General features: G+C 48.0%; 1 protein-coding gene across 2 annotated transcripts in view; it reads right to left on the minus strand.

Moving 5' to 3' along the window:
* The window catches only part of PLCD1 (phospholipase C delta 1), a 53,429-nt gene extending 42,101 nt beyond the window's left edge, over positions 1-11,328 (minus strand). Inside the window, exon 1 of one of the 2 annotated variants that reach the window (XM_038127605.1) lies at positions 11,001-11,328. In XM_038127605.1, coding sequence (XP_037983533.1) covers positions 11,001-11,034 — 34 coding nt within the window. In that variant the 5' untranslated portion in view covers positions 11,035-11,328. Of the gene's footprint in view, positions 1-3,113; positions 4,295-11,000 lie in introns of those variants that run through there. The other variant, XM_038127604.1, reaches the window with a different exon arrangement.
* Positions 11,329-11,617: the final 289 nt, after the last annotated feature.

The raw sequence follows: 11,617 nt of genomic DNA on the forward strand, positions 1-11,617 counted from the left end.
AGAAGAAACTTTTCTTACCTTACCCTGACAGTGCAGGGAGCCACTTGGCCACCTGCAGCCACCTGACACTCAACTCCAGGGACTTTCCTCAGTTTTATACAAACATAACGTGGAGTCTCACAAATAACATTTTTTCACTGCGGTGTCCCCTGTGACATTGGGTTGGTTCTTCTCTGGGAGACACAGCTGCTTTGAATCACTGGCTTTTAAACAAGGCAAGACAAGAAACTACCAGGCAGAACTTCAGGCCTGCTTGAAAAACAAAACTCTGAGATCCAAGTGGCCAAATTCCCATTCTCCTGACATTCCATACAGGAAACTGAAGAGCCAGGTGCTGCAAAGCACCAGTGTGGGTCATGGTGGCAGCAGCAAAAGAGTTTGTTACTGGGATACACTGGCCTAAAGAGAGCATTTTAGGCTGCCAAAGCCTGAGATTTACTTCAGAGATAAATATTAGGGGTGTCCAGTGTCCACTTAGTGAGCCGCTCACACCATTTTCTTGGTTTTGCAGAGCTCAAGGAGCATTTCCAGAGCTGAGCCAGGCTGAAACGTCCAGAGTTGAAAGCAGAAGAGTAGAAGCTGGAGATCCTGCAAAGGTGGCTTTGGTGTCTCTCTTTCCTCAAAGTTAAAATAGGTATCTCATTAATTGTCTTCCCTGCTACAGCACTGCTTGGCTCCCAAGCCTATGAGCAGTCTGGAGGTTCCTAAGAGGGGAATTTGAATGATTCTCCCACAGAAAACCTCAGAAAAAAATTCGCAGAGAGAAGAGAAAAAGCTGTGTCTTGCAAAGCACAGAAGGGTGACAAGGTGAGGGCAGCTATGGGACCTGGGACAGCATTCCCAGGGGTTGATGAGAGGCCAGATCATCCAGAAGGACACACATAACAGCTTCAGAGGTTCTTGGTCTCCTGAGCTGGCTTGTGCTCTAAGGCTAAGGTCCTCCAAGTGCACAGACTGCAGCCTCACTAACATCCCTGGGGCTCCCCTCAAGGTTCCTGTAGAGAAAACTAACTTCTCCCTTCTCCCTATTCACCCATATTTCTATCCTGGCTCCCAGCTCAATTCCTTCTTTTTCTTCAGATCCCAACCACTCTCAATCATTACAGGACTAGGAGGAGGACAAGTCATCCTGGGGTGACACAACAAGGAGAGCAGAATACCAAACAAATCCTTTGGATGCTGATGTTTGTGAGTGTGGAATGAGAAATCCATTTAACCAGGGCATGTTTCGTTCCACAGACCCTGTGTGCAGCATCTGTAACATGTCCTGCTACCAGGACATCCCAAAGAGCTGCACCAAGGTGATAAACACAAATCTGGATGGGCACAGGTGGTGGCCAAGGGCAGATTCCTCTCCTCCAGGCTTGAACCACAGAGTTCAGACACAAGCTGGAGCTCAGAGCCCTTCATCCTGTTCACCAGCACAGCCCAGTCAGTGTAGTAGCATGGTCAAAACCCCCCTTCTTCTTCCCCAGTGCTTCAGGCTCTGCCTTCTATGCCCAAGCAAGCAAGCAAGCACTGGCACAGACTCTTTCCTTGGGTGAGTCATTTAACTTCTGTGCTCCTACCTGCTTCTTCTTAGGCCATAGTGCAGCATAAGACACTCTGATCTGCTGATACCACAAACACACCCCTGATGTATCAGTGGGACATTACTCCCAGCTGGTTATTTGAACTGCTTTCCAGTAAAAAAATCCCACCTTTTCCCAGCAGAAACCTGAAGATTTCTTCCTAACAACCCCATGGAGAATCATGAAATGATTTGGGTTGGAATGAAGCTTACAGGTCATCCCATTCCACCCCACCTGCCATGGGCAGGGACACTTCCACTAGATCAGACTGCTCAAAGCCAGAAGCTGAGGAGGTTTGTGGTCCAGAGCTCCATCTCACAGCAATGAAAACCAGAGTCATACATATTGTACACATACATCACGTAAAAGTTAAAAAACACTGTGCAGCAGGACAAGGATATTTGACTCCCGACTATATAACAACGTTTAGATGAGAAGCACAATCTCTGCACTGAAATAGACATGCAAATCCTGCCTGAAGCATGTGGCAAGACTGTGTCTTGCTTAGCATCCTCTGTAAAATACCAAATACACACTTAGCATGCAAAATTCCAGAGTGCCTTTCAAGGGTCAGGACCCCCCTACTTGCAAAACATCAACCACACACTTTCTGAACAGAATATATTCAGCACACAGTGATGTTCGGAGCGAAAATCATGTTTGGCCAAGGTAGGAGTGCCTTGAGCACACACAGCACCACAATAACCATCGTGGTAATACACTGCACTAGCAAGCTTCAGACACTGAGATATCAGAAATGTTAACCTTTGGCTTATCTAGCTCAGGTTTACAGCAAGCAGGAAGCCCAATTAAACAACAGGAGCCAGGCTTTGAGCTCACTGAGGAGCTTGTTAGGATGGCAGTGATAATCTGTATTGTTGCACTGTTCTCACAAATCTGCTGATCTGATAGAACTTAATTACAGTCTCTATAAAACAGGTCTCCTCCCGCCTGCTCTCCCCCTCCCACCTGCTTACAGACCGGGTTTAACTCAGGTTTGCTGGTTTAAAAGGGCAGAAAGCCCTTCTTGTAAAATCTAAGGAACTCGGGGGAGTAACTGGCTGTTCCCCACTTCCAACCACCCCGTGTGTCCACAGGAATCAAAGAACTCGCATCCACTTGGGCTGTGCCTCCAGACAGCAGGAACCAGCAATGAGTTCATAGCCAGACACACAAGTTATGAAACTCCCCGGGTTTCCTCTTTCATGGGCAGCCTCGGCGTGGTTCCCTGGGCTCTTACAGGCAGCACACCACCGAGCAGAGCTAAAACTGGCCAGGAGAAGGGCACTGCCCTCCCCAGACACCCTCAATCACAGGCAGTGCAGAAAGCCCAGCAAGAGATTCGGGAACCGAGCCTTTGCCCACATTCTTTGATGCCTCCAACGAAGCTGTTCACACATCTGGCGTGCGGTTACAGGCAAACGAAAGCAAAGGAAACCTTGGGAATTTAAAAAGAACCCTGGAGTTTAGGGCGGAGCGCTGCCTGTGCGCAGGGAAAAGAGAAGGGAAGCGGCTGCCGGGGGTGCCCAAGCTGTCCCTTACCCAGCCTGATGCCATTCAACGCGGCCACTCTACGGCTCTGCTCCAGCAGGATGTTCTCCTGGGACACGGTGCGCTTGGGCTGCCTTCGGATGCACTGCATGATCCAGCCTGGGGCTCGGCGACAGGCGGCGGCCGTCGGGAGGGCTGGGGGGCAGTGCCACCCCTGCAGGGATCGCTGCTCATCCAGGAGCTCCGGCGGTGGCACACGGGGCTCCGAGGAGCGAGCGCGGGCAGCGGCAGCGCGGCGAGGCAGGGGAGGGCAGAGTCCGGCTGGGGGTGGGACCGTGGGCAAGGCTCTCCTCCTGCTTCACACGCTGGATGCAAAACTAAGCCGAGGAGCTTGCCGGCAGCTGCCCAGGTAGAAGGAACAAGTTTTCCACCAGTGGGATTTTCCGCATCGTTTCCAGAGGCCGGAGGAGTCGCAGATATTGTTTACGGCTCCTAATCACTGCCCTGGGCTGGTCAGCTTGTCCTCCCCACGAGCGCCTGGGTCCCAGCGAGCCTGGCTCCACCCTTTCTCTTCTGAGCCGAGCTGCTCCGTGCTGCTCCCGCCGACCTAAAACACCTCCTAGCCAGGGCAGATGGGACCCCAAAGACGCTCGGAAACTGAGTTTTAATCCTCTTCCTTTTCCACCAACGGAAGAGCGTTTTCCTAAGAGTGCGGAGAGTGCCTTCTCTGCCACCGATTTCCTTCCTGTGTGACTTGGGTGAGTCACTGACCCCACATTTCTGCATAGCTTTGGGTTTATTCTTGTAATTCAGATTTACTCTGCACTCTGGTATAGGAATAAGCCTCCTCGGGGATTTAACAAGTCACTGATTACACAGAATCGCGGAATAATTCAGGTTGGAATGAACCTCTGGGGCTCTCTTGTTCAACCACCCATTCAAAGTGAAGAGTCACCTTCAAAGGCAGATCTGGTTGCTTGCAGCCTTGTCCAGGTGTGTTTGGATATCTCTAGGGACAGAGACTCCAAAACCAATTCAGATACCCATACAAGAGCTCAGAAGAATTTGTATGTTACGACCAGAATAATTTTCCTTTGCTGAAACTCACAGCCATTCCCCATTGTCCTGGCCATAGCTGGGACTAAAATCCATCACTTCTCTAGCAATGACCTTTTCTGAAGGGAAAAACAGCAGCTATACACACACACACCTTGTCACAGACTATTTCTTTCTTTTGTCTTTTTTTTTTTTTTTTTTTTGCTGCTGCTGCTGCTATAAGAGGGAAGGTATGGCAGGGACATGGGTCAAACAGAGGTGAATGTCCCTTGCTTCAGAATCAGAGCACATACCCAATAAACTTGATATCAAACCACACTGTTTTAGCCACTGTTTTCAACCTAAATGAAGGCTCTCCATCACCAGCCCCTCATCATAGTCAATACAGGTTTTATAAACATTATCTCTGTTTCTGGTGTCTGTCCATCCAGACATCTTCCCCACCTTTCTCAGCAGTTTGAAGGAAGCCCTACCAGCCCTTACAGGGAAGCACAGAGCACTGGGTTGTTTGACCAGCACAAGGACAGGGTCAGAGTCATTAATCACTGCCATACACCACAGGTGAGAAACTCTCTGGGGACAAGACACGGCCATTGCATGGCCTTGAACAGCAGTACATCTAATAACTCATTGTTTACACCCAGCCACTGCAGATCACAGACAGCAAAGGAGAATAAAGGCAATTTCTGGATGGGACATTGCTGAACATGTTAGCCAGATTGTCAGTGTGTTTGGGAAACACTCCCAGCATTTCTGGGCCCCTTGCACAGACAGGGGCTGGATGTCAGAGCTGTAATCTTCACAGCACTCCCCTGGGAGCTGGGAGCTTTGTTTTTGCCCTGGCAAGGGCAAAAACACCATGATGTAATGGCTAGATGATATTTATTAGCTATCAGTCTCTGAGCACTTCTCATATTTCACATCGTGCACGTTGGAGAGGACTGATCTAATTAAAGGAGTGGGGAAGTCTCCTGTAATTGCCTTAGCAAAACAATTTGCTTCTGTGCACCAGCTCTCCTGTCCAGCAGCAACCAGCATCCCATAGGGATTGATCTGGGAACACACAGAGCCCCTGTGCTTCACTTTCTCATTAATTCCTAATTGCAGTGCCAGTGACAGCTCTGCTCAAAGCTTTCCATGCCCTTGGAGAGCATTTTACTTAGCCCTGAAGTTTGCTCACACAGTAAGCACAGGGTCAGAATTCAATGAGTTTAGCTACCTCTCCAGAACAGCAATGTGCAAGTTTTGCTGTTGTGAGGGCTTCTGAGATGTAAAGCAGTTCAAATCAGTTTGTTTTTAAAATGAAGATGAGATAAATGGGGACAGAAATTCCCTGCTTTGAGAAATGACTGAGCTGGATTTATTGTGGTCTTGAGGTCATTTAAAGACAATGCCACAACTCACAGAAGAAGCCTGACGGGTAAGGGTGACGTGGGTATTGATGTGACACAACGCTGCTGTCAAACTCTGGCATGGGAGGAAGTGATTCCTGCAAATGGCTTGTGCAAAAAATTCTTCAAGCCTTATTCACTGCAGGTAACTGCACCTCAGTGGGTCGTGCAATTTTACCCATGTGACCAATCCCAATTAAATAAATGGCCCTGGTCACATGAGTGAAGTTATCCACATCCCCATGCCCAGGATTTGCTGTGCTCATCACCCTATTGATTCCAGCTGGATTACTCACAGAGCAAATGGAAATCAGTGGCAACGAGGATGGCAGAACACGGTCCCAAAGTTAGCAAAGTGCCTGAATATCCAGGAAACAGGCACTTGCAGATGGAGTGGCTGCAGTGTCTGGCAGGAAATGGGCTATGCAAAAACACTACAATCCACAGGCTGCTCTTCTGATGATTTTCCAAAATTAATTAATCTCCATCATATCCTTTCACAGGGGAGCTAAGGAAGCACTATTACCACTTCACACTGGGAGAAGCAGGTTGGCTTTTGAGCTCTTTATTAGAGGTGCACTTGTTCTCCCACCACCATCATATTTAGGCAACACCAAAAGTGATGCAACCGTAATTCTGATCACAGTCTCTTTAGAGCACATTGACAAAAATGACATGACAAAACTCAGCTGCTGATTTGCCCAGACTTGTGATAATTTAGGAACAGAATAAAAATACCTGTGCTGGTGATGACCTCACCACTTCCCCATCACATCATGCACATGATGCAAATTAGAACTAGTAATGCCTATGGGAACTACATATCAAATAACAAATGTCATGGTCAGGGCAGATTTTCCCCCTGAAGAGGCCAAAGGCTGTGTCTTGCCCTGTATTTGTTACCAAGAAGAAAAAAAAACAGGTCTATTTTACATGATGCCATTCTTCTAACTAAAGAATGTGACAGAAAGGTGCCTTCCACATCTGCAGGGTCCCACCTGCCCTGTCCTTCCCTCTGGAGTCTGTTTCTCACTTCATCCATGCCCTGCCATATTCCACCTGCAGAAACCTCTTTCCTCCTTCTCTGCTCCCCCCAGGACACCACTCGCTGCTCTCAACTGATTCTCCCCAGTGACACTTCACATCCTCTGAGAACCAAGCCTTGCTGTTGGCACAGCTTCTCACCTCCAGCAAAAAATGCCTGTGGATCCTCTACACCAGCACTTTCCCTCTTGCTCCCTGTGGGGAAGTGGGGATCAGGGAGTGGGTGCTGAGTCCAGGTGAATCCCTGGCCAGGGATGCTGCTGCTCGCTCCCACTGGGTGCCTCTTCAGAGCATGTGGTATGTACCAAGTTCCACCTTGTGGTCACACTGAGAACGGGCTTCTCCAGCAGCAAACCTCACATTGCCTTTTCTGGCCCTCTCCCTTTCCTGAGTGCTTGAGAGGTCCTGCTGAGCTGGGGCAGAAACCATATACATTAAAGCTTAAAAATTCACGTAGGAGGAGTTCTCTCAAAGTCTTGTGTTGTGCTGTCCTCCAAATCACTGCCTAAAGCCTCCCCCTGCCTGCACACTGGCCAGGAGCTGTGTGATGGGATCAGCACTGCCCAGCATTTCTCAGCCCCACTTTCTCTCTGGATCCTTTGGCTGTCTCACCTTGTCTGAACAGTCTCTGGCAAGAGAATGGTCCCTCCTCCAGCTCTGACAAGTCCACGCAGCCCATCTATCCCCAAAACAGGCTGGTTACATCCACAGTGCCCACTGGGAAGGGCTGCAAGCCCATCATCCAGGCCATGCCATCTGCCAGCTTGCTGTGGATCAAAACCAGGCTGGGAAATGTGCTGGAAATTAAACAGTGTAGAGCCCTGGCCCTGTGTGGTGTAAACGACGCCAGGCTGCCTGCTCAGACATTTCACAGACAGACAAATCATGACCTTTATTTGTGAAAACCTTCATACATCTTCCTGCCAGTCCAGGTCCCTCCCAGGGAGTTTGGATCTGTGCAGGGAACAGGCTGTAACCCATCAAAAGCTGCTGCCCTGTGCTCTTGATGAAATCCAGGTAAAACAAAACACCCAGCTAAAACTGGAAACCCAAAACCAGACTGAAGGTTTGGTTTGCTGCTTCCACTGGTCCCTTCATCGCAGTGCACATAGAGATCTGGCTGCAAAGAAAGAGTAAAAAAAGTGCTGGCTTGCAATATATTACAGCTTTTCCAGTAGCTGGTGTGGAAAGAAAGTAATTGAAAAGAAGGATATCAGCTTGATGGATAGAACCAGGATCAGCAGCCAGGAGCACTCGAGCAGCTCAACTGCCTAATTCCCAAGTCATGTTCCTGGGAACATGCAGATGAAGATGTCCTCTTCATAAACCCAAAGTCAGTTGTAGGTGGGTCCCAGCCTCATTTTTTAAAGGCCACTTAGAAGCTTTTCCCAACATTTTCTTCAGGAGCTGAAATTTCTTTCATAGACAAAATGCAGGTCATTCTCAACATTCTGTAGCAGGGCAAAATTCATGCAATAATTAAATTGCACAACTGAATTATGCAAAACTAGGGATTTTTTTTTTCCCCTAAAGGATTTATCTGGAATTTCTCTAACTCTAGCCAAAACCAGCCATTGAGACTTGTTGTGTGGGCTTTAAAAGGTACCATGGTACAGGGCTTTAAAAGGTACCATGTGAGGGAAAGCCTGAGGTGTGAGAATTTCCCCACACACAGTGTTTAGGCTGGCTCATTTAAGGTGTGGAAGTATTTCAGTTTAGAAGAAACTGTGTCAAAATCTTCCCTGCCTGCACAAAGGAAAAAAGAAACCTCTGTCTGACCAAGGTCTGCACCCTTCTGGTCTGGTGGCTTGGCTGAGTGAGGATTGAGACCTTCCACCCTTGGGAAGAACCTCAGACACACAAGGCTGAGGGTCAGTCTGCAGGATTTAATTATTTACAGTGCCAACAAGGGGCCAGGAGAAGACAGGATACAATCCCCTGCCTAGATCCCTATAACCCTGAAAATTCTTAGGGATACTGGTGCTGACCCAGCTGAATCCCACCCTGCGTGATCACCAAGTGTTTATCTGCAGCTTTCCTTCCAAAATACCTTTTTAAATTGATGTCCCTGTAGAGGAAACTCTACTTTGCTCCAAAATTATTGATAACTTTGGCTCCCAGTGCCTAACCAGGCAGCTCAGTTTCCATTCCTACACAAACCATCTCTTCCCCACACACCTCTCCCTCTTGCTTTTCTTTTTTGTAGTTGGCTGAATCCTTTCATCTCTGCTACCTGCAGCACTTTTCCAATGACTGCATTTCACTCTTCTTTCTCTCTCATTTCCCTGTTAAAATCTATTTTTCCTCAAGCATCCTCTGGCCCTGTCTTAGCTACTTTTGGGCCTGATGGGACTTTACACACTGGCAACAACCTCAAAACCAACTGTGGGCTTTAGTTTTACTGAAATACATTTCTCAGATGGAAAATTTAGCAGCTTTTGTGTCAAAATAGAAATGACCCAGAGTGAATTTTATTTATCCTGTCTGAGAAAGGGATGTGTTGACTGTTCAATGTAATGGGATGTGCCAGTATCCCAAATTCCCTTGGACTATGGGGAACTATGGCTCACAAAACTCCCACGTGGTGGATCAAGCACAACCTGCATCAAAGGTGTGTGCTGGGAGCATTCTGTAGCTAGGAAAGGAGATCAAAGTCACCAACTGCTCCGGAGCAGATCCCAGCTGATCCCAAGCTGTGTTACCTCCTAGCCTGAGGTGCAGAAGGAGCCTCCTCAGAGCTCCCAGCTCACAAGGGCAGGTGGAGATGATTCATTAGGAAATTTCAATTTAGATGTTAATCCTGAGGACTTTCTGGCAGAGCAAACAAGGAAATGGTCTGACTTGTAGGATTTTACAAGCTGATTCTCCCTCTGGACTGTGGCAGAGGGCATTCCCCTCACAATGTACACAGTGTCTTGGGTGAAAAGTCAGTGTATAAGAATAAAGCATAGCACAAATCAGCTATTCTACAATCTATGAGCCCAAGGGCTCCCAGCTCAGAAACAAACCTACTTTACAAGGCAAGAGAAAGAGTATTAATAGCCCACATTAATTCTGACATGGTAAATACAGCTGTTGTTGTATCTATTTGGGGGGGGGGGGGGGGGGGGGGGAGGAGGAAAAAAGAAAGAACCTGAAAGAAAGAAGCTGAGTTTCAACACAGAGCCAGGGCCAAAGCATATCCACAACTCACAGTACCAGAAATTTCTGACAAACTACATAGCAAAGTCTGATCCTGCTAAGAAGTCCACATGTGAACAACTCCTCTTATCTAAGTAGTCTGGCATTTGGAGTGACCCTGGCATTTGTGTGTTATGTGTCAAGGAATTTCAGTAAATTCTTTTTAAAATTCTTGGCTCATTCAACATTTGTGTATTTTTCTGCTTCAGACAAAATAATAGATTACCAGCCACTGAATTCTTCTTGGTTCCTAAACCCAGAGGACTAAATAATATTCTCTGAAAAATAACCCACAGGCCAAAATGGGAAATGTTTTAACAGTTCCAGATGTGTTTCTTAGCTTTCTTTCCCCAGTGGCTGTATAATGAATGAGATACCTACAAAAAGTGTAACATTAACCTCTGGTTCACCCTCCTGTCAGATTTCTACCATCTGGGAAAATCAGAGTGAAGATTTCATCAGCCTGGGGGAATCTTTTCACGTTTCTGCTGGTAACACTAAAATGATTTTGTTCATGGGTAATCACTTATTGCTCTATCACTTTATTTTTGTTCATAGTTTATCTGTAGTAAGAAAGCACCCATCTCATGAAATAAAAGAAATACTGGAGGCTTTTCCCATTTCTTGGGGATCAAAAGATTCCATTTCAACCCGTAGCTGTCACAGCTCTGAGCTGTTTCTGCTCCTCAGAGTAAGTAAAATACAACGAAGTGGTGACAAAGTAATACATAAAGTCAGGTGAGGGAATAAGGGAGGACATTTCATTACCCTGTCTATCAGACAAGTATCCCAGGCTTGGCACCAACAGAACCTTCCAAAATCTCACTTGCTGCAAAGGCAGAGAGAACTTCTTTTTTTAGAAACATTACTTATTTTGTACTTAATATTTGCAGTGTCTCGGGGACAGCCCCTGAGCCCAGGTGTTTAACCGGGCTCTGTTGGCTCCACCAGAGCCCACAGAGTTTATTCAGCAGAATAAACTCAGTTTATTCTGAGTTTCCCATAAAGGGGAGTTTCCCATAAAGGGGAGGAGATCTGGATCCACTTTTCTGAACTTGCAGATGCTTCCCCAGCCAAGACACCCTTCCTACCAACACAGATTACCAGAGAAAAATCTGTCACCTCTCTCTGCAACAGCGCCGAAATGCCCCATTCCACCCAAATGAGAGAATGGGGAAGCGGAGAAGGGAGGAGAAGAGAGCAGGAAAAATAAAGCTCTTGGACAAGATAAGAGAGCTGAAACACAAGAACACTTGCCCGGACTTACTGTTGCAGGCGAGGAATGTGCCATTGGATGCCATGGCTGCAGCAGGAGCCGCCGGCAGCAGCAGCAGCAGCAGGAGCGGGGCTCTGGCGAGCAGCTGTGCCCAGAAGTTAGCGCTGCTGCGGGGCCAGAGCCGCCGGGCTCGCCCTGCTCCTCGCTCCAGCGATCCCCGACAGGGGAGGCAGCTCCCTCGGCAGGGGCTGCTCCGTGCCCTCGGCTGGAATTGCGTCCCGCCTGTGACTTCTCATTTATCTCTCCCGCATCCGCAGCCGCTGCCTGCCCCGCGCACCGACCGCGGCCAAGCGCCGCTCCGGCTCTGGCTCCTCCCTGCTCGCGTTTGGCGTCTTCGCCGCTGGCCCGGCCTCCTCCTGGCCCTGGAGCTTCCCAGCGATGCTTCTTTTCCTGTGGCTGCCGCATTTTCCTGCTCTGAATCCATCCCCGGTGGTCCGCAAATCAAGGAAAGGGTCTTAAGCAGTTGCCACAGGTCAGAGTTTAGGGCTAATGAGCTTTTAGGTGCTGGCGGAGGCATAATTCTTTTCACAAGCGAAAAAAAACCAAACAAAAATAAAAACACCCCAGTCAGAACTTGCCAGTGTAGAAATAGAAACTGTAACCACAAA

This window comes from Motacilla alba, chromosome 2, assembly GCF_015832195.1.
Source record: "Motacilla alba alba isolate MOTALB_02 chromosome 2, Motacilla_alba_V1.0_pri, whole genome shotgun sequence".
Classification (NCBI taxonomy): Eukaryota; Metazoa; Chordata; class Aves; order Passeriformes; family Motacillidae; genus Motacilla; species Motacilla alba.